This window comes from Nothoprocta perdicaria, unplaced genomic scaffold (assembly GCF_003342845.1).
Source record: "Nothoprocta perdicaria isolate Ctin4 unplaced genomic scaffold, notPer1 scaffold_144, whole genome shotgun sequence".
In the NCBI taxonomy this organism is placed as follows: domain Eukaryota; kingdom Metazoa; phylum Chordata; class Aves; order Tinamiformes; family Tinamidae; genus Nothoprocta; species Nothoprocta perdicaria.
Window position 1 is genome coordinate 1,524,234 of NW_020454583.1, and position 26,206 is coordinate 1,550,439.

A 26,206-nucleotide genomic window follows, 5' to 3' on the forward strand; every position below is an offset into this window, starting at 1 on the left:
AGTAGGGTGTTTGTAGCATAGTTACTGACTTAAAAATTAGTTTCTCTTCTATTCTGCTTTTATATTGGGCTGACTGCAATAAATCTTTAAGGAAAATTCCACTCTTATCTTTCTGACTACTACTAGTAGTAGTCAGAAATGGTTTTGCTTCCTTGAGCTCCCGCTACCCTTGCTTATTCTCGGTGCGTGCAGACTTTCAGTTACTTCCTTCAGGAGTCTGCATAGAAAACTTCAGTTTTCGCATACTAGGCTTTATTTCATTGCAGGTACAAGATGCTGGGCAAGAGATGGTGGCTTCTCCTGTCACACCAGGAACAGGCAAATCAAAGGTAATCTCACTTCACAAATTCTTTTTGCTTGGATAGCAGAGGTTAAGGAGTATAGCTTCCTAGTAGCTGTAAAGATATTTTTATTAAAGATGCATAAAAACATTTTAATGCATTTCTGTCTCTTCTAATACTTCTTGAAAATTGAATTTGCAAGTGCTAGGCTCAGGAAAGCTTATTTTGGAAATTATGGAACAAAATTTCATTATAGCGTATTCACTTCCTGAGATAATATTTGATCAGATATTTATAGCATTTGGTTATGGAAATAGTATGTTTCCTTATGTACTCATACTTGCTGGCCTAAATTTCCTTGACCAGGCCTAATTTCCTTCCAGTAAATTAAAAAAAAAACAGTAATGTTAGGTCAGCATGCTCTCTAAAACATTGTTCAAGTTATATCACTCCARAGATCCAGCTATTTTTTAGGGGAGTTGGGGGGAGTATGACAGTGCTTATGGGCTTCATATTTTTTCCTGGTATTTTTCAGTCTGCCTATTGCATTGGAGTCCTGCCCAGTTAAGGTTGTTTTTCTAACAGATGCTTACTCACTCACATGTTCTAGGATAAGCTTGGAAAAGTACTAAATTAACAGTAGTTTCTGCAGTTACATCCATGTAGTTATACAGTAAGACCTTTTTTTGTCCTAAATCTTAACATCGTGAAAATTGGAAGCTAAAATACTTCTTTGCTGTTTACTTCTCTATTAGGGGAAGCTGGATTTTATAATAATGTACCTTCTTACAGCTGGACACTCTGCCCAAAGAAGATCTCATCAAGTTTGCCAAAAAGCAAGTGATGCTTATACAGAAAGTGAAATCAAGGTGTACAGGTACCTTACTGGAGGAATAATTGGTACTTTAGTGCTTGATACTGATTGACTTTTTATCAATGATTTGAATGATGAGACGGAGTGCACCCTGAGCAAGTTTGCAGATGATACTAAGCTCAGTGGTGTGGCCGACACTCCAGAAGGCTGTGACCTGGACAAGTTGGAGAGTTGGTCAGAGAGGAATCTCCCGAGGTTCAACAAGGACAAGTGCAGGGTCTTGCCCCTGGGGAGRAATAACTGCAGGCATCAGTACAAATTAGGGGTCGACCTGCTGGAGAGTAGCTCTGTGGAGAGGGACCTGGGAGTCCTGGTTGACACCGAGTTAGCCATGAGGCAGCAGTGCYCTCGTGGCCAGGAAGGCCAATGGGATCCTGGCTGCATCAGGAGGATGTTGCCAGCAAGTCAAGGGAGGGGATCCTGCCCCTCTCCTCAGCTCTGGTGAGGCTGCACCTGGAGTATTGGGTGCAGTTCTGGGCTCTCCGTTATAAAAGAGACATGGAGCATCTAGAGAGGGTCCAACGGAGGGCAACCAAGATGATTAAGGGACTGGAACATCTTTTGTATGAGGACAGACTAAGGGAGCTGGGCCTGTTTAGTCTAGAGAAGAGAAGGTTGAGAGGAGATCTGATTAATGTGTATAAATACCTGAAAGGTGAATGTAGAGAGGAAGGGSCCAAGCTCTTCTCAGTGGTGGTCAGTGACAGGACAAGGGGCAATGGGTGTAAGCTGGAACACAGGAAGTTCAATCTCCAGGTGAGGAAGAACTTCTTTCCTGTGAGGGTGATGAAACAGCGTAGCCTGTGCTAGTTGAAGCAGGACCTGTTGTTATCTATTCCCTATAGGTGTCACAGTGATAAGCTTTCCAGGAAGCAGACAGGAGAGTCAAAATCTCTAATACATTTTGCGTAATTTTGCGTAATGGATTGTGCATAATTAATCCCGTTGTAGAACATGATAGCATCTTAAAAAGGCTAGCTGCTTTATATTTGATTTGCTGCTTTAATGAGAAATTGTGAAAACACTAAATGGAGTTAAGTTAACCACAAGAAGACTGCATAGCTGTACTAATGTATTCTATGACTAGCAGAACTGGTGAATGTTGCTTATGTTCTTACACGTCCACTTCATACTCTGCATCCACTGTATGTCTGTTCTCTCTGCTCTGTTGCCCTCTTTTGCCCCTTTTCCTCTTGCCCACACTTTTGCCACTTTTGACTGGTGATAATTGCTTAGCCAGAAGAATAACTGTAGGGATGGGCTAACAAGGTTCTTTTTAAAGTGGGGTCATTCATGGATCTTGTTCTTCTGCTTGCAGCCTATCTATTTAGAGTACCTGTAGGAACTGAATGTGTTTTCTCTGGCTAAAATTGGTTATGTCAGAACCAAGGAAGAAATACTGCAAGTTTGTTTTCTCMTTCCTTCCCCCCTCCCTCCTTCCTCTTCTCCTTCTGTCCCCAATACTCAATAACAAATGAAAATCTTTAATAGAAAAGATACCTTAGATTTGGACAGGAGTAGTGTTGTGGATTTATAAATATAATACTTTTATAGAGCATCAGTAAAGGTTTACTGTGAAATTTCTATTCAATTTCTTTTTAAGAACTGGAGAAAGAAATTGAAGAACTCAGATCTAAAGCAGCTACTGGAGGAGCTGATGATATTATTCAGGTAGGATTATGAAATGTATTTCTGATGCATCGTATGTTTTTACAGAGATACGTTAACAGAAATAGCTGTAAAAGTATTATTCAAATTGACTGGGATCAGTTTCAGAAATTCAAGATACTTTCCAAAACCTCCTCTTCTCTTCTCTTAATCTCCCACTTCCCTGCTTTACTTTTCAGAAAACAGTTTTAATTATGTGAGAGRTGACTTGTATAGAATAGCACAGTCTCTCTGGCAAGAGTTTGTCCCAACGTACAAGGTTAGGAAAGCTTTTTCTTCACCTCACATTTTTTCTGTTGTGAGGAAAGACGTTAGCCATTGATGAGTCTTCTGAGACAGTTATTTGACAAGTTTAGAAACTCACAGAATTAAACAGCTTATCAAAAGAAATACCCTCTGGAATGTAACTGATATTTAAAATGTTAATTTTGGTGGGAGGAACATCACACTATCTAAATGTAAAAGCTGTATAAAGCACATCAGTGAAACCTGGGTGTGTGATGGAACTGTCAACTGCTAACATGTTTGCAGTGGTTTTAATGAAGTTTTTATTTACCTTCTGAAGGAGAGCTTCTTTTGCCTTCTTCCCATCTTGTTGTAAACTGATAATCTGATTAGAAAAGAGATTTTAAACAGAATTTACTCCTCTACATTGTTCATTAACTATGATATTTGAGTTGAAAGTAGCTTTTTAGATCAGATGTTTAATTAACTAAAAATCGGAGTTCTTACTGCTCTTCAAAAATTACTGAAGGGTAATAATTTTTAAGAAACCGTCCTTCTTACGTTATTTCTCTCTTAAACATAGGCTCTCACTGAAAGATTGGATGTTGTCCTTCTGGAAAAAGCTGAAAGTCAGCAGCAGTGTGTAGCTCTGAAAAAAGAAAATATTCAAAGAAAACAAGAAGCAGAGGTACTGAAATGAGCAATAAAGCATTCTTAAAATATTTCAGACAGATATTTAACTTAATTTCCTGGTCCTATTGTATATTTCACTTTTTTTGTCTTTTTCTTCATTCAGCTATGTTCTGTTGCACCTTAAAAAATACTAAACCTTAAAAGGTTTCATATGTTAATGCATATTTTATCTGTAGGCTGTAATTTRTAGTCTTTATAGTACCATTTATAGGACTGATGATAAATATATTCRTTAGATCTACAGAAATTCAGAAAGGTTCTTACCCTTATGGTTAAGAAGGCCAAAGGTACCTGGGGTACATTGGGAGGAGTGCYGCCAACAGCAGGTTGAGGGAGGTGATTTATCCTCCCTCATTACTCAGTCCTGGTGAGGCCGCACCTGAAATGCTGGATCCAGTCCTGGGTTCCCCAGTACATGAGGGATTTAGAGCTGTGGGAGAGAGTCCAGCAAAGGACTGCAAAGGTGATCAAGGGACTGGAGTATCTCTGAACATGAGGAGAGGCTSAGAGAGCTGGGCCTGTTCAGCCCAGAGAAGAGAAGGCTGGGGGGGGATCTTATCAGTGAGTACAAATACCTCAAAGTGAGGGTGTCAAGAGGTTGAGGCCAGACTCTTTTCAGTGGTGGCCAGCGATAGCACAAGAGGCAGCAGCCACAAACTGAAGCACAGGGAGCTCTGCCTAAACGTGAGGAAGAACTTCTTGTCTGTGAGGGTGACAGAGGCCTGGAACAGGCTGCCCGGAGAGGCTGTGGAGTCTCSTTCTTGGAGATATTCACAACCTACCTGGACATGATTCTGTGCCACGTGCTCTGGGTGTCCCTAGGTAGGGGCGGCGGGGCACTAGATGATCCCCAGAGGTACCTTCCAACCTCAGCCATGGTGTATTTCTGTGATTCAATCTGAGCATTAGGAGCCTCCACGCGTGATATCTTGCCCCATCGGTTAAGTGTGTCGTTCTATAGAAAACATAGTTTTACACTCTGATATCCCTAGGGAGGAGCCCGTAACCAAGATGCCTAAATCTCAGTAATCTCAATTAATAATAGACTGTAGAATGTAGTGTCTGTTATGTGGAATGTAGTGTTCCAGATGCATGGATTTGAGATGATAGTTAGCAACTGTTCTAATTATGTACTGAAGACCAGTTTACTTTTATTAGAGCTGAGATTGCTTGTGACCCTTTCATGAAAGCGCTAGTAAACATGACTTAAGGTGTAACAGTTCTTCTRTCTCGTGTTACGAACAATATTGCTGTACTTGCTGCACAGTCTTTTCTCAACTGAACTGCTAAAAACACAGTTTAAAAACTGCAAATATTTCTAAAACTCCAAAAACTCATCAGCTATAACAGTTAATTTGGAAATTCTTCTTGCTCTGTTCCCGGTATTTAATAACTTGTGTATTTCTTTAGGCTGCAGCGGCTAAGACAGAAGAATTGCAGAAGCAACTGGAGCAGTCCAGTATTGACTCTGTGAAAGAAATCAAAGCTCTAAAGAGTGAATTAGTAAATGCACAATCCAAATACAGTGAGGATATAACAAAGCTGAAGAAAGAATTAGAGGAACAAGAGAAGAAACAAATGGGACTTGTGGAACAAATKGAGGGTAATAGTAATAGTCAAGAAGAAGTTAAAAAACTCCAGGATGAAGTTGAGAGAATTAAATGTGCTTATGAAGAGCAAATTTTGCATCTGAACAAGCACTTGGAAACTGTGAATGATGACAAAACCAAAGAATTGGCAAATCTGCAGGAAACTATTAAAAATAATTCTCAGTGTTACAATAATGAAATTAATAACCTACATGAAGAGCTTAAAAAAATGAAGAGTGCCCATCAGGAAGAGGTTTCAGAATTGATGCTTCAGATTGAAATGTCTTCTAAAGAAAATGMAGAAAAGCAGAACCAGATAAATCAATTGCAGAAGAATTTGGCAGAGCAGAGTATAATAAAAGAGGAAAATGTGAAGGATGAAGTATATGCTGCCACTGACCAGCGTGAATGTGACTTAGAACAGTTAAGAGAAGTCCTACATGAAAACATAGAAAAACGGATAGATGCTGTAGATGCCCAAGAGCAGCCTCCYGCAGAAGCAGAATTGGAAGAAAAGGTTAGATACTTAGAGCATAATTTAGAAGAGTTCCAGTCTCAACATAGTATATTAAAAGATGAACTAACCTATATGAATAATGTTAAACTAAAACTGGAAGAAGAAATCCATCGCATAAAGGATGAATATTTTCATGAGCGGGAAGACTTGGATTTTAAAATAAATGAATTGCAGCTCACTAAGGAAGATTATTGTTGTGCAATTGAAAAATTAAAGTCGGAGCTTCAAGCAACAAAACACCACTGTGAAATCACTGTAGAAGAACATAAATTAGAAACTCAAGCTCTGAAAGAGCAACATGAGAGAGAAATTTCTAAACTAAATGCAACTTTGTTATCCAATGCTGAAAAAGAAAATATGGCATTAGTCTTCGAAATACAGGAACTTAGGGAACAACTTGAAAAGCTCGCTCAGGAGAAAGAAGAAGCAGTGTGCAGTTATGACAGCCTGAGAGAAACACTGGAGACCCTACAGACTGAGCTAGGGGAATCAGCTGGAAAGATCAGCCAGGAGTTTGAATCGATGAGACAACAGCAAGCTTCTGATGTTAGTGAACTTCAACAGAAACTCAGGGCTGCTTTCAATGAAAAGGATGTTCTTCTTGAAACTATAAATCGCCTCCAGGAGGAAACAGAAAAGTTGTCATCTAATCAGCTTGAGGTAGAAGAACTCAAACATAAAATTGTTGCTCTYCAGGAGGAGAACGAAACAATAACAAGCCGTGTCCATGAAAAAGAGATGGCCATAAAAGAACTGGAAGAAAAGATCATTGTTCTCGCCGATCAGAACCAGGGTATTTTAAATGAAGTAAAATGCTCAGATGAAGAGAGAGACACTCTTCAGGAAAGATGCAAACAGGAGCAGGAAAAAGTTCAGGAACTTCAGCAACAAGTAGATGCTCTTAGCCAGTACAATAATGACCTGGAAATAAAGGTAAATGAATTAAGAGAGAGACTGAATGAAACTTTAAACATGAAGAATGAAAATGCACACATCGTAGAGCAACTGGAAAGCCAAATTGAGTCTCTAAAGTCTGATAGAGAGCATCTTGCATCAGAAGCAGATACTCTGCATGAGGAAAATAAGAAAATAATACAGGAAAAAGGTAGATTAAGCGAAGAGCTGGAGAAGATTGYATCGGAAAAAGAAACTTGGTCAGTGTTGAAAGAGCAATCAGAAAACTTAGAAAAGAAAATACAAACGATAAATGGAGAAAAAGACCATTTATCAACCTTACTTGAAAGTGAACAAGCACACAGCTCTCTTGTTAGAACTCAGCTGTGCTGCTTAATTGAGCGAATGGGGTCCAAAGTTTCATATTCTGAGGAGGAACATGATTCTCTTAGCTTACTGAATACTGCAAATGAATGCTTGGCAAGAATGAAAGAAGAACAATGTCTTACTCTGGAGAACGAGGAGAAAGCTCTTCATCTGCAGCAAGAAGTTGAAAGATTGGAGCAAGAAGTCATAGCTCAAGATACAGAACGTAGGTCTCTGCTTGAGGACTTTGGAAAAGAAAAGGCTCTTTTAAGAGAAGAATTGGAAGGAGCATTGGCTGAAAAAGAAGCACTTCAACATGATATCCAGGAACTGAAGAACGTCAGTGAAAAAACAAGGATTGAAAATCAAGATCTTTTGATTCATATCGAAGACATCTCTCAAAAACTTGCTTTTTGTGAAAGTCAAATACAAGAGCGGCAAAAAGAATCTGCCACAGAAAAACAAGGAGACCTAAACTTCATTCTGGAACAGAAGGAAACTGAACTTAGAAATGTGAAAGACGAACTGAGTTCTCTAAAGGTTATATTTTGTTATTGAAGTATACAGACTAAACCTCTAAAGTCTTCAGAATTAAGGTTCAAAAATTACTTTCTTTCTTTTTTTTTATTTTTTTTCTCCTTCCTTCTCCTTTGGTTCAGAGTGAGTTTCCCTTTTAAAAAGCACACATTTTTTTAGTATCCTAACATATCATATTCTCCTTTCTTCTGCTGGGAAAAAAAATAACACTATTTTACCAAAAGATGTTTGTACTCAGCCTTTTCCATTTCTACCAGTGCTCTCCRAAGTTATCACTTAACTGGGTGACTAACTGACCTGAGTCTTTCACTCTGACTTTTTATGACTTCACTCCAACTTTCTGTGACTGTATCTCAAACACGATTGTTACTTGAACTGCAAAGCTATTGTTAAATTCAATTCCATGGGCTTGATGCTTACGTAGAATTTATAGCTGGTCAGAATCAAGTCTCCCATTTTTTGTTTTCCAACAGGATGAAAAGCATCAGTTAAAAGGTTGGAATATCTTTCAACATAAGTATGCTTTTCAGTTACCAAGCTAATATGAATTGTACATACAAGCTTTCTTGGTATTGAGAAGGTAGACAGAATTCAGTGATAGCTGGAATTTTTATTGTTTTGTTGAGGAAAATCAGTCAAAACAAAGAAATGTTTCTAATACTTTTTGTATCTTTGCTTATAATACAGGATTTAATGGAGACATTTACCAGGAAAAATGATCAACCATCTTCAATAGCAGAGCTTCAGGAAAAAATTGGTATCTTTCTCCCTGTTGTGATTATGGATTGTTAAACACTTGGGATTTCTTTTTCTCTATGTAATTACCCTATATTTCCTAGAAGCTGAGGGAGGTTGGAAGTTAGATATGCAAATAACATCCCTTCCATCCAAATAATATTTCTTCCATTAGAGATTCAAAATAATGTTAGCAATTGAAATCTGTTATGGTTTGATATTTCTTAAATTTTCATTTCCTGTCTACATTGTCTATAAATATTGCAGTAGATTTTTTAATATGAAAATAATTGTGTCATTGGGAGCCTTTAAGGCTGCTAAGAAGAAGGAAAAGTACTTTTCCCCAAAGTACTGCTGCTTCGTTGCAGTTATTCCAAAACAGTAGAGAGGAAAAAAAAAATCTAAATTATTGCAGGCTTATGTAGGATTAGATGAGAATATGTTTTTTACCAAAAATGTAATGGAAGTGTTTGAAGCATGGAAAGCTTGTTCCTCACTTGTTTTATCTTCACATTGAAATGAAATTCTTAAATGAATGAAAGATATGAGTATCTCCCACTGGCTGTGAATGTTTTGGTTGGTTTGTTGCAAAATCATGCTGGTATTTGTGTCATTATAGAATTGCATTTCATTACTTGGGGTGCGGGCATGATATTATTTATTCTTTTTTATTTACTTTAGGAAATCTGGAAAAAGAATCTGCAGAAAAAACAGAGAAGCTTAAYAAAATTAAGGTTGTTGCTGTAAAAGCAAAGAAAGAATTGGATACCAGTAGAAAAGAGGTACCTTGACAGCTTTCTTAATGTGAGAAACTGCATGTGAGGTTCTCTTTTAATGACACACACTTTGTTTGGTAATCAGGTACAGACTCTGAGGGAAGAATTGGAGTTGGTTCAATCAGAAAAAGATCAGTTGTCCACTTCGATGAAAGAGGTCATTCAGGGAGCTGAAAGCTATAAGGTAAGATTAGCATAATATCTGCAAAAGACAACTGTCAGAAAATACTTCTCCAGAGTACATTTGGCAAAAGAATTCAGTGCAGTTGAATCAAGGAATCAAGGAATTTAATGTTCTTAGAACTCTGTTATCAAAAGCAAATAAAGTACTTCCCCTGTTGGATGCTATTTTTAGTCCTGCTTTTCAMTATCGTATCTTATGTCTCAAACAACAGATTGTCAAGGCAATATACTTAACATTTTTCTAACTATGTAAAACTGGGAATCTGGAAGTCCTAAAGTGGTAAAGACCCAAGCTGACCATTTGAGCACATTTCTGGGCAGGTCATAGGGAGCAGTCAGCATGCATTTTCCAAGGACAAATCATGTTTGACCAAGCTGGTTACCTGTTGTGATAAAATGATTGGATTTATAAATGAGAGTGGATTGTCATTTATGTTGAWTTTAGCAAGACTTTCGAAAGTGTCTCTCATAAGTGTCTCCTATCCAAGTTAGGATGTTACAGTATAGATGGGTGCGTATCTTAAGTGGACTTAAGCAGTGGAGGGAAATAAAAAGTTGGGAAGTGGAAATTGCAGAGCTCTGTACTGCTCTGTTTCAGGCAGTACACTTGAGGACAGGGCTCCTGTTCAGAGGAGCCTACACAGGCAGGCAATGGGCTAACAGAAACCCTGGGAAGTTCAGCAAAGACGAATTTAAGGACCTGCATGTGCGAAGGAAGAATCCTCTGCTGTGATACAGGTGTGGGCTGCTTGGGGAGCAGCTCTCCTGGAAAGAATTTGAGGGTGTTTGTAACAGACAGCAAGAGGAGTGTGAGCCAAGAGGGTGCTTTGGTACTAAGGGTGCCAGCAGCATCCTGGACTATGTGAGTGAGTTAGAGAACAGCTCGTAGATTGAGGGAAGTCATCTTCTCCCTTTGGTCAGTACATCTGAGATGGCATCTAGAATATCACATCCTCTAGTATTGGGTGCCCTAGTACAAAACTAGGAGTGAGTTTAGTGGAGAGTGACCAAGATGGTTAGGGGACTGGAATACTGCATGAGGTTGAGGGAAATGAGTTTGCCCAGCCTGGAGCAGAGAAGGTATCRGGGGACTCCTAGTGACAGCCTCCTGTACGTGCAAAGAAGTTACCAAGGAAATACAGCCAGGTTCGTTATGGAAGCCAATAAAGAGAGACAAAGACRGAAACTGAAACGAGAGATTCCAACTGGATATAAGAATGGAACTTTTACTATGGAGATAATGAAGCTTTGGGACAGGCTGACCAATGAGGTTTTGTCACTTCCTTCCTTGGAGGCTTTTAGGACTTGTTGGGATAAGGCCCCAMTCTGTCTGGTCTGAACTCACAGCTGACCCGTTTTAAGCAGGAGGTTGGACTAGAGATCTCCTGAGATCTCCCTTTTAACCTGAAATCACAGTGAGTTTTGTGGACTCGAAAGATTTTCTGCTGGAGCCTAAAATGGAACTGTAGCCTTAATTTCACTCTTATTTCTGATGTTGTAGTAAGTTAACTCAGATGGTGAACTACTAAAATGTTACGTAATGTTAAGTAAGTGCCTGAGGTTAGGCAAGCACTCACAAAATACTCGAGACAAACAAAATACACAGAGCAAAAATTAAAAGTTTTTCTTTGATGTTTGTATGTACTAAGAACCTTTTGATGGAGTACGATAAGCAAGGAGAAGAGCTGGATTCTGAGAAAGGCAGAGCAAATAATCTTGAACGTCAAATAGATGACCTCACACGACAGCTGCAGGTGTCATCCCAGCAGGTTAGTTCTGTGTGTGTATCTCAGCTATTCATAATTACAGGAAAAGTTATTCTCTCTTTTAAACTCAAGTTTCTTCCCATAATTGTCACTGTAAATATTCCATAATTAAGTCCATTTTTGGATGCTTACTTGGAATTCTCTTTTTTCCTCAAATTCTGGTGTTTATCCTAGGCTGTGAGGAAAAAAAAAAAAAAAGAGAGAGAGATACTCAGAATTACTTAGCTTTTTAACAAAAAGGATTTAATTTACCTCAAGGGAACTTGTAGAAAAGAACAGTTACTTCAGTTGAAAATAATTCTTTTTTTTTTCTTCTTTTTTTTTTTTTTTTTTAAATACCTGATGTCTCCTTAGTATCAGGTGTTCAGGTGTACACAACAAAAGGGTACTGATTGTATCAGCATCAAACTTCCACTGGTATTTCTCCGATTTCTCTACATCCCCTCTTCTCATTAAGTACAGTAATCTTGATGAGTTTTTTGGTTTTTTTTCTCTCCCTCTTTGTAAGGCGAGGGGTGGGGAGGATTGGAATCTGTTTTTGTTATTTAATCAAAAGAGTTTAAACATATTAAATCATAAGGTTTTTACATCATTCACAAGAATTAAGAAAGGGGTGCATTGTGGGGTACTGTAGCTGAAATCAAACAGAAGTCACTAAGACTAGGATGCTGATTAAGGAGCTGTGAGACAAGTTTTTCAAACCTGCTTTTATTTTATTTTTTCCCTAACTGAAGTAGTTTTGGGATTTGAGATTCAAACTCCCGAGAATAGACAGCTGCACGGCTGAACTACCTTCAAGATGCAGTTAGGCCACTGTGTTTGTATAAATGGAAGCTAGCAGTAAATAGCGTAGGAAAAAATAAAAAATGGTGGCATATATTCTGGTTTTGTGAACAAGGCTGTTGTTAGGTGTTTGGCAGCTTCCCTCACTTGCACCTCTTTCTTAATCTCCACAGTAGAGACTGAGATTAAAATAAGGATGATCTCAAAATAAACCTATTAAAAATTATTGTAGCCCAAACACGAGATACTCAGAATACTCAAATACGCTGAACAAAATAACTTTAGTGACTTAGCTTTTTCCTCAGCCTTTTTCAAAAGGTGGATGAGATTTTTCAATGTCATAGTTGAATGTCTGTAGAAATACTGTTTATAAGAGAATTTGAAAATCTGCATTTCTTTTTTAAATATGAGTAATATCTTGTTACATGCAAACTCAGCTTTTTGCTTTTTTAATCTCTCGGTTATGATCATTCTAGCACAATCAGTTACAGTCTGCTAATGAAGACCTCTTGGCTCGTGTTGAAACACTGCAATCTAATGCTAAGCTGCTGGAAGCTCAGATACTGGAGAYGCAAAAAGCCAAAGCAAAAGTTGACAAAGAACTGGAAGCTGAAAAGCTTCTAAAAGAACAGAAAACAAAGGTAAAACTTTGTACAGATGGTAAATGGGGGGAAGCCTTACTTTCACTTAATGTGACTTCTGGTAGAGTTTTATAAAATCTAGTGGGTTTGTTTTTTTTTTTTTTCATCGAACACAAGTTGTTCAAAATATGTTTTCTTCTTGCCTGATTCAGCTTTTTTCAAACGCTCAGTCTGTTTGTTGAAACAACTTYGCAAACCCATCACTTAGAGTGGATTGGACCTTGTGACAGAATGAGAAACACTCCCTSATCTCTTGGGGTGTTGCTTGGTGTATGGTCGTTTCTTGAGGATTCCTGCCTTCATTGTGCATGTGTGTGGCACGTGTGGGGCAGGCGTGCATGAATTTGTGTGCTCTGCTGACAAGTGTTTTGAAGTCAGACAGTCTAACTGAGAAGTGTTTAAACTTCAGGAACATAGTGGTGCTGTCAGAGAACTAGAGGAGCTTCAGATGCAACTTCAGAAGGAAAAGAAGCATCTCCAGAAAACCATGCAAGAACTAGAGCTGGCCAGAAAGGTAGWGTGATTGTTGCTGTTCATGTTAGTGCTTAAATGACTACCAAGGATTTTGGCATACTCTGCTATTATGAATGCCCTTGAAAAATCCTYTATGTTCTGAGGAGCTTAATGCCCAAGGTATGCAAAAAGCAAGAGACAAGCTTTGGTTTTGTGTTTAGAGATCTGATATATGTGCTCCTGTGTGTATGTTAGCTTAGTTTACACAAAATACTTAAGTTTATGCAAATTACAGTAAGTAGAAATGGGAACAGAATTCTGATCTCTGCTGTACCCTACAGAACTCTGGTGCATTATTCAGAAGTTGTTCTTGTTTTGGTGAATTAGAGTCGTAGGGACTAGCACCTGCAAAATATTCACTGGCAAAGCTGCTAAAACTGTTAACAGGTTTTTGTTTAGTTGTTTACTTTCCATGTTTTCTATTCTTGATTGAAAACATTACTTATAATTAAAGGTGTGAAAACTTGGTAGGTAGGTGGTGCTTGTGGATGTTTAGGTTATAAACTTTTTGATATCCAGGGAAAAATGTTTTATATGTTTGTGTGTGTATATATATATTTTAAGTCTTTCACAGCATCCATGACAAAGTAAGTTAGAACTTCACTATTTGTAACTTGCAGGATGCTCAGAAGAGTACACTGATGGATATGGAAATAGCTGATTATGAAAGGCTAGTAAAAGAACTTAATCAGAAGATTACTGATAAAGACAGTAAAATAGAAGATCTTGAGCAGGAAAACAGAATTCAGAAGCAGAAACAAGAAACTCTACAAGAAGAGATAAGTGAGTTATAAATAAACAGGAGTCACTATGGTATAGTCAGAAGTGGTGTAACGTACAATTCAGAAGSATTTTCTCATGTCAGTGGCTAGGAGAGGCTTACAGGAAATAGTAAACTTAAACATCCTTTTCCATTAAGTGAACTTCACTAGGTTGTAAATCTCTTGAATTTAGTAGCCAGAAATAATAAACAATGGACTTTAATAAGCTGTATTTCTTATCTGATTAACTTAATCATAATTGCGGAAAGTGAGTAATTGGCAGGGGCTTTCAGTCTGACAGACCACTCTGATAAAATTTTGTTCTTTAGTGTTTTAAAACTTCTTTTTTTCCTATCCTTATATGTAAGTCTTAAAGCAATTTCATTTAGAAAACTGTGTGGTATGTATGCTGAACTTAATTTGAGCTACTTGTTTGCATCTTTCTTAGGAAATATGTCAGAACTTATTTAAATATTTTTCTAGTATCTTTAAGGAAATACAGGAGGGAAGTTTTCCTTGCACATAACTGCTGTTTTCTGCCTTAGAGTCGTTGCAGTCATCTATGCAACAGGATGAGGAAAGAAATGCCAAGATAAAACAACTGCTTGTGAAAACCAAGAAAGAACTGGCTGATTCGAAACAAGCTGTAAGTGCAGTTGTTAATGACTATATAATCTTTTTTTAAGCCAGCTTCTTAGAAYCTGGACTTGTAGCTGAATTAAGTTGGTGAAGTTGATGAATTAAGTTGATGAAGTTTGTGGAGGCTTTTTGTTTTGYTTTTGTTTCTAATTAACTAGCTATTTTTATCCTGCAGGAAAATGACCACCTAATGCTGCAAGCATCACTGAAAGGAGAGCTAGAAGCCAGTCAACAACAAGTGGACACCTATAAGGCAAGAAACTTCATTTCTTCATTAGTAAAAGTTACATGTTTAAGTAATAAGGGTGTGATTTGTCCTGGGCAGATGGAACATATACTTAAGAATGCAAGCATGATATTTTTACTACAGAACAGCACAGTGCTTCTGTTTCTTGAATTAATTTTGTCTCTTTGCTGTTTCTCACAAATACTTCTTCTGTGGTGTACTTTAAGTTGCCAGAGTATATGGGAGCATTTTGATGATGCAGAATAAAGAAAACAGTGGAAACAGAAAAGAAAGCACAAAGGGTCACAATGATGTATTAGGAGAAGAAAAGTGGGACAGAACTTTTGTTTATCTTATTTCAGACTTATTTCTAACTTCCAACTGCACTTTTTTTTAGTTACGATTGTTCTACCAGATTTGGAAATAAGTGAGATTGTATGTGCAATGCACCTGCATAGATCCCTGCATACAACAYAATATTCTTTTATTCTCACTCAATACGTGGCCTTGAAATTCTTATTAACAGCATATTAAAAATTTGTAAGAAGAGAGTTAGATTCCAAGTTGTTAATTTGTGTTTTCAACTTAGGATAGACTGTTCATTGATTTGACAGAGAACCTGCTCCTTACCCTTTCTTGTTCCTTTCCTTTCACTTGCCATGAAAAGGCTGATCCATGTGAAGCTTGTAACGAGGATAAGTTTAAAATATTTTCTTTAAATAGGGTGGATTTTTAAAAAAAAAAAAAAAAATAAAAGCTACCTCCTACTACAATGTTTTCTCTGCAGTTGTCTCTTTCAACCATACCTTGTCCTAATTATCCTAATAATAGGAATCTAGGCCCTGCGGCATGTCCTGCTTGAAGGGGGAAGAAAATCTCTGGCTTACTGAAGGCTTAAGTTGCAAACTGACTTTTTCAGATTCAAGTGGCTATGCTGACATCAGAGAAGCACAAAATCCAGGAACATCTGCGAACTTCTTCAGAGCAGCACCAGCGCACGCTGACTGCTTACCAGCTAAAAATTGCAGCCTTGCAAGAAGAATGCAGAACAGCCCAGGTACTGCAGTAGAAGGAATAGTTAGTCCCTTTWTCAGGAAAATGTACTTCACTTGGTGTCTGCTTCTCTAAAAATATTTTGAAGGCCTTTTATTCCTGCTTACTTGTCTATCAAAAATTGGGATTATCTCAGTGTTTGAAGGTACAGAGGACAAAGGGGCTTTCTCCTGGTTGGCATGTACCRCTTCTGGAGAGTGCCTGGATTGTAGTTTTATATTTCAGTTGTRCTTTTTTTGGCCTGCATTAGAACTGAAAGTCTTGTGGTACGGTGAAGGAAAGGGAGTTCATTAAGATGATCAGCCAACTTCTACTGTGGAGGAGAGAGAAATATCAACAAGTCCTAAGGAAGGAGAGGAAAACAAAAAGTCAGACAAAAWTATTCTGCAATGGAATATTACTTGCTTCATGTAGGAACAGTTAACATTTTTTTTTAAATGATAGCTATGGAAAACAAATTCTTRAGCACATTTTAATACACTGTGAACAGAGCAACTTTTTTACTTGTCAAGTGAGCTATACATGAAAAGAACACTAATGCTGAGTTACTTTTATTTTTAGCTTTATATGACAGTATTTCAGACATTCCTGGAAGGTAGTCTTTACATTAAAAACCCACAGGCTCAGARTATAATAGGACTACTGTTCTGATGAAACCATGTTTATGTAGCTTACTACACCATATTACACTATTGCATGAGAGGTGTAAATAAATAATAACAAGATGTGAACACAACCCCAAAGAAATTTCAAAGTTGCAAGAAAGCAAAGTGAAATGGGCAAATTCTGATTGTTGCTGATGTGGGAAACTTAAACTTGCATGAATCATGCTGGAAGATATGGATCACTATTTTACAAGTGCCATCTTCATAGTAGAAGAGTCCTTTGGTTGTGAACATCTGTTGAATTTAACTTTTGAATTTGCAGGAWAATTTTTTGGTAATTGGTATGTTATAATATCAGTGTTTTATTTTTCAAGTTTTATTAAACTAATTAAAAGCTAAAGCAGCATGTTCTGTTATGATAGTTAYTTAAATTATCCATTCAAAAGAGGAAATGTAACTGGTAGTTCACTTATTTGATATTTTGTGCAAGATGCATTTTACTTCAGAAAAAAACATGGGCAGTAGTCAATAGCATWATTTACTGTGGGTGTGTTTTCTGTGCGATAGGTAGAACAAGCAGCTGTTACTTCTGAATTTGAGAGCTACAAAGTCCGTGTTCATAATGTTCTTAAACAACAAAAGAATAAATCTGCTTCTCAAACAGAAACGGAGGGAGCCAAGCAAGAAAGGTAAAACCAGCATTATTTTGTATACATACAGAAAGTACTGATTCCTGAGTATTTTTGAAAAGATACTAGCAAAGGCAAGCACAAATAAATTTTGTTGTTTAATATTTTGCTTGAATAAATATAGAAATGAAAGTGACAGAGGGAGAGAGAGGCACTTTGCTTTCCCAGTGCCTTTGGTGTGAATAAAATTGAATTGATAGGGGAAAAGAGTTATCTCATCACTAAGCAGAGTTCCTTTGTGTGGTTCTAGTTGTCCAAAGGGAAGGTCAGCGTGTACTGCATCAGAGTCTGTATCTGGTACTATGTTAGTTTCAGATTCCTTGATTTAGTTATCTTTTGTTCAAGTAGATGAATGTTAGAGTAGATTACCTGGTCTCACAGTGCAAGGAATTAATAAAAGCTGTTAGGAAGATTGCCTTGTTTTTTAATGAGCAGAGTTAATTATGGCTTGTTGSGTAAAACTGTAAAACTGACCTATCATTTTCCCTGACAAAGCATTTCAGCAAAAAGCCATTTCCATTTAAGAGATTGTTACTGTTAACTGATCTCATTTTGAACTTGTGCAGTGAGAGTTGTTTAGTGTAGACACAGCTCTAACTGCCACCAGAGGGAGACTTGTGTTTGTATTTCTTTGTCTCACCTCTTGGGAGAATTTTAAGAATTTTCTGATATTGTTAAAGTGTTGGGCAAGAGGGTCACTTTGGAAAGTAAGCAGATGAATAATCAAGCAATAAACAAGTGGTAAACAATTTTCAAAGAAGTAATTTCTGGGCATCAACTTTAAAGGTTAAGTAGATATGTAGTTTAGGAAATGATAGAGATGACTGCAGTGAAAATACAGAAATAAAGTAAGAATGCATTTGATTAGATAAGAAAGAAATGGGTCCCATTTGATTTGGGGGCAGCAGTGTGCCCATTTTTATGGATTGATGTTGCTTTATATTCCTTTGCTGAAAATCTCCTCCARCCACCTCCTCTTTCCTGTGTTTAGTCTCGACAGACATGTTTATTAAACAACAAACTTCCCTCCCTTTTGAGCAGGTTTTTTCTTYTTGCCCATCTGCATCCCAGCTATTACTCTCCTTGTTTTATTCCTATGAACTTACTGTGAGTTAAAAGTTACAGTAGCCATATTTTCTACCCCATCAGTTGTCTTTCCAGCCATTCAGACTTGATTAGTCTATTTGTAGCTCTGCTCAAGTTCAGTCAGAGCTTTCATAGTCAGTTGTGTTGKTTGTTTGTTTGTTTGTTTGTTTGGAGGGGGCTTGTGGTGGGAAACAGATTATTTCAGATCAGCTATTCAAAACTTTTGGATAAGATGTAGATCATGACATAACACAACTGTCTCTTATGAACTCTGTTCTTTTCTCCCCTTGTAGAGAACACTTTGAAATGATGATAGATCAACTTAAAGTTAAGCTACAAGACACTCAGCATAATTTACAGCTCAATGCAGCTGAACTCCAAGCCCTGCAGTCTGAGCATGACACCCTGCTGGAAAGACACAATAAGATGCTGCAAGAGACTGTTGCAAAAGAGGCAGAGCTCCGGGAAAAGTAYGGTTATTTGAATAGATAGAGAAATTTTGTTTTGTGGGAAATTTCTAAGGCCTGGCTGTGCAGCTGGCCTTGAACTGTGTTTCCCAAGGAAAGGGCATAACTGTTGAGAAAGTTAAAGGAATTTCCAGAGGGCTGGTTTGCAACAAACAGTCATGAGGCACTTTGAGATTCTAAGAATGTGTAAACCAGAGCGTTTCTAATACTTCTATTTTTTTTTTCTAACAATCTTTGTATTTTATGTCCTGAAAAACAAGTATTTATTTAGCACGGTGCATTCATATGATAGGAGTAAATATTTTTTTTCCAATTTTAGAATGGCCTTTGGAAAACGTAAATTTAAATTGGGGGGGGGAGTTATATAAGTATGTAAATTAAACAACTTAAAACTACTACTGCAAAAGCCGTGACATGTCAAATTCACTGCAAGTTCTGTGTTGCTTCTTGTGTTTTGCGTTCGCGCTGTTTTCAGGCTCTGCACAATACAGTCTGAGAACATGGTCATGAAAACAGAGCACGCCCAGAGTCTGAGCCAGCTGACAGCCCAGAACGAAGCTCTCCGGAACAATTTCAGAGATCAAGTCAGGAACCTGCAAGAAGAGCACAGGAAGACGGTAGAGACACTTCAGCAACAACTGTCCAGGGTAGAAGCCCAGTTCTTCCAGCTCAAGAGTGAACCAAACACTAAAGGTAACTCCCCGTCATAAACGGAGGTTTTCTGGGGATAGGTACAACCTGTGTGTACCTGAGATAGTCTGAAAGTTCCCTGCTGTGGGCAGATCTCTAATAAACAAGAAATATGCATGAAACTTTCCAGAGAATTTGCAGCTTGTAAATTGACTTGGTATCAATCCATCAATACCAAGTAAAGAAAGGGCTTTTGTTGTTATTGTCAGTTCAGAATCAGCATAGTTCCTCTTTCCTGCAGTGTCTGCATCATCAGAAGGATTGAGGAAAACCTCCTTGTAATGCTGTGCGGCTCTTAGCAGTTTGTCTCAGAATTTGGAAAGGTTACTGGGCTTCAGATAAATTCGTGTTGAAGCTTGATTGCACTAGAATTCTTTTAACAATGTTTGTTATTGGTTCCCTCTGCTATTTGAATCTTTTAACTTTCTATTTTACTGTGTCAAGATGAAATTGTTTAGATTTTCTGCTTGTATTTTTATATACTTCAATATATATATTTATATTTAATGCATACCACATAAAAATATTAAGCAAATGTTTATATTTTTATACTTTCATATTCAGAGTTATTGTTTAGGATGTAAGCAAAAAAAAGTCTAACARGCAGCAATAGCAGTTGAAAAAATTACTCATTCCATGTATTACTGTTCCCTAACTGTGATTGCACTGAAGCAGCAGCAAAACATGCAAAATAACAAAACGAGCTATTTACACCACCTGCAAGACTGGTTCAGAGAAGTTAATTATTCTTTTGGATCATGAGCATTTGGTGCTAATGAGGTATAGATTTAGAAAAATGCTTCCATTTAAGTGGCTATTGGAAGTGAAAAAAATGTTTTTTTTTTCCTTAGGAGTTTTCACCTTTCATCCCCCTACCTTTTTAAAAGACTGCAATGTATGCACTGCTCTGTAAGGCAGTCACACCTGTGAAATAGCTCCCTTGGTTTCCTTCTCTTGACAGACATGGTTGGGTATCTTTCAGGTCCAGCTGTTTCACATCCAGCAACRAAGAACTTAAAGGAACGGCGAAACACGGACCTTCCAGTTCTTGATATGCACGCGGTAGCCAGGGAAGAGGGAGAAGGCATGGAAACCACGGACACAGAGTCCGTCTCTTCCGCCAGCACCCACGTGCCATCCTTAGAACAACTTCTGAACTCCCCAGAAGCCAAACACGGTTAGTAGAACCTGTGGCTTTTTTAAAAGCACTTGCCTGTGCAAGTTGCAGAAATCTGTACCCTAAAATACCTAAGAAAATAATGTTTTCATGCTTTTAGGTGCGAGACATCTATGTTTTTCATGCCACTGAGAGTACAGAGTCCTGATTTCAATATCTTGCCTCTTGAGTGAGGGCTAACAATAAAATGTTGCTATTGGACTTTATGGTTTTATATTGATATATACCCTTCCTAGGGGAAAAAGAACAGATAAGTCAGCAAAAGGAATTAGAGCAGGACTTAGACTATCCTCTACTTGGGAAAATTGTGTGTTAATCTAACTCATTTAATGAAAGTATATAATGTGTGTTTGTCTTAAAATGGCTAAGTCAGAGAGACATTCATTGATAAGTTTTTTAGAAAAATGAAAACCAGCATGTAAAGTGAGGTCTCAAGAGTCCTGCAAAATATATGGCAGTATACAGTCAGGTTTAAAAAGTGTCTTGAAAGCTTCTGGATAAATATTGAAAGTTCCCATTTATGGGTTAGAATCAAGGATTTAAACAAAGCTATGTATCCTGCCTGACCTAGATTGACTGATCTGCTTCTGAACAGAAGCAGATAAACTGCACGTGCAGCAGCAGCACTGGCAACTGCTAATTTTGAAGTCTGAGTTTGCATGGATTTCATTTCTTGTATAGATCTAAAAACACATTAATGAAGCCCTAAAGTTATTTAAGTATCGTAAAATAAATGCAAGTGGCTTGTCCTTTCCTCAGTTTTCTTTTCCAATTAATTGCAGAACCATCTCAGTGGCAAACAGAACTGACCAAGGATGAGCTGCTTCAGAAGCTGAACACCACAGCCAAGAGTGCTGATCACTTGAACGAATTACTTCGTGAATCAGAAGCCACCAATGCAATCTTAATGGAGCAAATCAAGGTTAGCAGATATGCTGGAAACAGGGAACTGCTGTGACTTCTGCAGTCTCTGTCAAAGACAAAATGTTTAATAACAAATATCCTTCAGAAAAATCCAGTATTCACATTTCCAAGGGGAGAAGGCAGGCTGCTATGAGTGTAGGGGAAATATCCATGCTTTCTTCTGCAGAAATAATTAGCACTTCCAAAGTCTGATTTTATTTTGTTTTATTTTTTTCTCTAGTTTCTAAAGGCTTTGGGGTGAATGGGATGGTTGYTTAAAAACTGCCATCAAAACCCCTGAAGTTGGATTTTAACATCTAATATATTTTTTGCTGTTTTCACTGTGACAAAAACAGTATGTTACAAGTTAGGTCTCTCTCTCTCTGTAACATCTTTTAACTGCGTTAAATCAAAAGATGTTTGAAGATACACTGGCACTAATAGTTTGGTATTACTCCAAACTCCAAAGCCTCTCTGAGCTTTCTGGGAACATTTTTGAAGCAACCTATTAGCTAAACATGCTAAGCTTTTTTTTTTTTTTTTTTCAAAAGCTTCATAATTAAAGATAATTTTGTTAAAACTTTGATAATACAGATTATTTAATTGTTCAACTCTTAATCCTGATCACTAAAATCAGTTATTCTTCTAAAGAGATGTAGTATTAACAATTCACTTTTACAGCAGTGTTGTTTTCTGGTTTTTTTTCTAGATAATATTATCACCTCTTCAGGTTTCTTTGGACTTTTGTCCTGTGTGCTTTGCGGTGTTCATGTTACACTTTCAGCAGTAGGCTGTATAACTTGCTCTGCTCTTTACAAGGCCTTTGTTCAATGACCCATGATGTGAAACAACAACCACTGCGTGTTCTTTCTTCATCTGCAGCTTCTTAAGAATGAAATAAGAAGATTGGAAAGAAATCAAGAAAGAGAAAAGTCCGTGGCTAACCTAGAATACTTGAAGAATGTTCTGTTGCAGTTTATATTTCTCAAATCAGGAAGTGAGAGAGAGAGGCTTCTTCCAGTAATAGATACCATGCTGCAGCTCAGCCCAGAAGAGAAAGGGAAGCTAGTTGCAATTGCCCAAGGTATGTCCCCTTCACAATGTTGTCCTAGAAGAACAGAAATCAATATGGGCAGGAGGGTAGGAAGCAGCTGCAGTTTTGTGCTTTAATTTGTGTAGACCTTTGTGCTGTTTCGCTTTATTTTTTTCATAGTGACAAGGAGCTAGCAATGAAGTAGGGAGTTAGTATTCATACTCTCATAAAACAGATCAAGTACTCCCAAAGGATAAATAAAGCTAAGGTAAAGTATGATTTCTTCTAAAACAATTGTGCTTCTTCTTTGGTCCTTTAAAGGTGGTTTATGATAGTTTTTAGTAAAACTACAGCAAGTTGTAAAAATTTTATGGGTTCATGTTTTGATAGAATTAGGAATTTTTGTCAGAGAGACATGAAAATAGAGATTTCTATAAATGGGTTTTTCTTTTTGGCAGATGTTCTGAAAAGATACTAAGTGGTCCTCACAAAGCTGTATTGCAGATGTTGTTTCAATCTAGTATCAGTATGTTAGCTTTGAAAATCACTTCAACAGAACATGCTTTAGTTTAATGACTATAGGGACTTAGAAAATAAGAAGAGTTTAGCCTCTGCACAAAATGAACCCAAAGAGCTGACTGAGTACTAGTGTTCTGACTTCTCTTCAGATAGCCTATTTTCTTGTTTGCCCTCTTAAACTTTTTTGTGATTCTCTGTATCTTCTCAGTAATATGTTGCCCRCTTGTCCTTTGTTAGCAGCTGACTTGTATTTTATTTTTAAAMATACTATAAAGTGTAAATGCAGTACTACAGTTCTTATCCATGTGGGATGTGTTTTCACTATTATTGCTTCACTAATGCCTTACATGAAAGGATTTGCATATAGAAAGGGGTAAATTAAATCCATAAAATCGAGATGTTTGTTCTGGTGCTGTTAGTGAGCACGGACTGAGTTTTTCAGGGAAAAGCTGATGAAATTTTCAGAAGCCCTTTTAGGTAYCCAAAGTAAAGTGTAAATGGTGGTAAAATGCATGTACGTGACTGGCAAGTCTAGGGCAAGTACTGAGTGTTAGAAACTTGATGACAARATAACAAGGTCAGCATTTGGAAGCTGAGTGGGGAGGAAGAGGAATCGAGGTCACTTCACCAAATGATTCCATGTTCAGTGTAATAAAGTTACTTTAAAGTGTGCCTTTCTTTTTTCAGGTGAGGAAGAAAGTGCCACACGACCTTCTGGGTGGGCTTCGTACCTCCACAGCTGGTCAGGACTTCGATGAGACAGTGGAAACGCCTGATCTTTTACATATGTTCTACAGTTCCACAAAGGGGAATCTTAATGTAGAGAAGCAACTCATAGGTACTCTAGTGCTGACCAATATATTTTTGTTTCCGTGTATTATTTTGAGCTTTGGAGGCTGGTTGAAGAAAGAAGTCCTTGGCACCTCTGAAAGACTGTCCTGTTTCACATCCTGACAGCAGTAAGCTACTTGGTTCTCTTGTAAGCGTTTAGAAAAGCTGATGACCAGAAGCATAATGAGAAGTGACAAATTGATTGTAAATTACTCGGAAACAGCGTTTGAGCAGCTTGCCACAGGTCCTGTGATACTGTTAAAAACATAAAGTAGTAACTGGAATAACTGGACTTAAAGCATTTTGAAGTGTTTACAGTTTCTTTCACATTTTCCTTCAGCTTGCTGCTCTGTGTCATTCATGCTATTCTCTGCATGTTGAAGAAGTTAAAAATCAAAGTAATTTCTCTCTGTAGTGACACTTTGAAAACATAAGATCACTCCAAAACAGAAATGGTATTTTCTGTTTTGACTTCACTAAAAATTTAGTCTTGGTTATATTTTTTTGTGGTAAAGGTAGGTTGATAATAGGAAGGAAAGGTTGCAAATGCATAAAACTTTTGATGGCATCTGTGGAAGTCCTGGGGTAAGAATCAGAGGTCATAAGTGAGCTGTAAATTCACAGAAGAGGTTTAAGCTGTGAATATTAAGCCTAAGTTTGGAAGTTCGTGCTTAAAAACAGGAACAAATGTGACATCGCCTTTAGTGATGCCTGTGCTTGAGTGAAGAAACTACTCATACAGAGACACTAAAGGAAGATTCCCAATGTATAGGCCAGCTTCCTAAGAGTAACTTCAAAGAGAAGGGAAAGAGCATTTGCCAGTAGGTAAGTGATTAAAGAAGTTGCATCCTTCTCTCTCGCTGCTCCACGTTTGCACACATCTCATTTGCACAGCTCTTCTGCACGGGTGCTTCAGGCTGTTCCACCTTCCTAAGCAGAATAGGGTGTGTTTTCTTTTGTTGTTTTTTGTTTGTTTGTTTTCATGAAAAAATACATTGCTGCCATGTTGTGGCTTTTATTATGAACACAGCACTTTCAAAGTTCTTGTTTGAGTCATCATCTTTTTCCTTTTCTAGCYTATGCTGCCTTTCACTGTCTTAACTTATTTTTATATTAGTAAAATGTGTAAACCTGCTTATACCTCCTGCTTATCTTTAATTTTTTTAATCACTCCTTTGTTTTCATCTCCTCAGTGATGTTTTTACAGTGTTAAATCATTCCCTGCAGAAAGAGTTAGAAAAGTGGGCAGAAGGAGTTGGCTCACTTTGAGAATAAACTGATCAGGAACTGTGCTTTTGKTTTTTTTGTTTTGTTTTGCTTGTATATATTTCAGCAATCAGTTGATAGAGCCAAAGGATTTAGATGTTTGAATTATTTTTCACCCTGTTTTAAGCACCTTCCACCACGTGCTTTACCTGGAAACACCTGGTGTGGACTTTCAGATCACAGAACTGACATTTGGGAGAGCAGGGGGGAGTCTCTTAGCATGGAAATGTAGATAGCAAACATGAGACTTCATCCTGGCCTTTTTTCACTTGCTTTTGAAACCATAATGGTATCTTCCACATTCATGACTTGCTGTAAGTCTCAGATAATTAATTYCAAACCCTTCTAATTTGCATCTGGATTCCATTAATGTCATTTAAAAGTATGCCAGACCAGAACTAGGGGAGAGGGATTTCAAGTAGGCAAAAAAAAAAAAAAGAAAAAATGCAAGTCATTCTGTTGCTGTGGTTTTAACAATGGAAGCATGTGAGAGAAACGGTACAGTGTTTTTCTCCAAATTCAGTTTGCTGTTGACCTGATTCTTTTCTTTGCACACCCTCTGCTCAACTTTATGCAGCTTTATCTTTAACCATTTGTGACAACTTCTTTTAAAATGCACGTGTTTCAGAACTGTAGATTATTTAACATTTTCAAACTGTGAATAAATATATGTAAGTAGTATATATTCCTGGCTGTATTAAATACCAGTTACTTTTTTCAGATTGGAGTTGCATGCTCACTGATTTTAGTAAAACTCGAGTATTGTACTTCTGAAGGTAATGGACACCTCTGGCATTGCTCTATTTTTTTACTGTGGAAGTTTAAGGTCTTGAAGAGCGTAAAAATATTTTAATAACTGCTATTAAACTGTTCTGTAGCTGAGATTGCCAGAACTTGCCTTTTTGGCTACTGTCTGAAGAAAGGAAATATAGCAAGGTTTAAAATGCACTTGCAATATATGACATAGAAGAATGTTGATTGGAAGCAAGACTATTTTGCCTGGGAAAAACTTTGTATTACATATATTTGCATTTGTAATGTATAGCACTCGTGACTTGCTGTSCAAAAAAATCTTCAATTATAACTAGTCCTGCTGCTCCTGATCGTATTGTGGTGCTCTTTCCTGGAAGAGCAGCGTGACTTTGCTTTCCGCTCCTGCAATTGTCTGCCTGTTTTTACACTGCCATAGTTGTTAGGATGCTTCCCAGAARATGTGTCCC

At 37.5% G+C, this 26,206-nt stretch overlaps 1 protein-coding gene across 1 annotated transcript; it reads left to right on the forward strand.

The window, feature by feature from the left end:
* The first annotated feature begins 266 nt into the window (after window positions 1-266).
* GCC2 (GRIP and coiled-coil domain containing 2) lies at window positions 267-26,206 on the forward strand. The gene is made up of 22 exons (XM_026034455.1): window positions 267-329; window positions 1,074-1,158; window positions 2,759-2,826; window positions 3,632-3,736; window positions 5,152-7,647; window positions 8,332-8,401; window positions 9,061-9,161; window positions 9,241-9,339; window positions 10,988-11,107; window positions 12,364-12,528; window positions 12,938-13,042; window positions 13,662-13,824; window positions 14,348-14,448; window positions 14,617-14,694; window positions 15,587-15,724; window positions 16,893-17,014; window positions 18,394-18,570; window positions 19,043-19,260; window positions 20,240-20,434; window positions 21,217-21,356; window positions 22,220-22,421; window positions 23,577-26,206. Exons 1-22 carry the CDS (start codon window positions 288-290, stop codon window positions 23,645-23,647), a joined length of 5,061 nt encoding a protein of 1,686 aa, XP_025890240.1. The 5' UTR covers window positions 267-287; the 3' UTR covers window positions 23,648-26,206.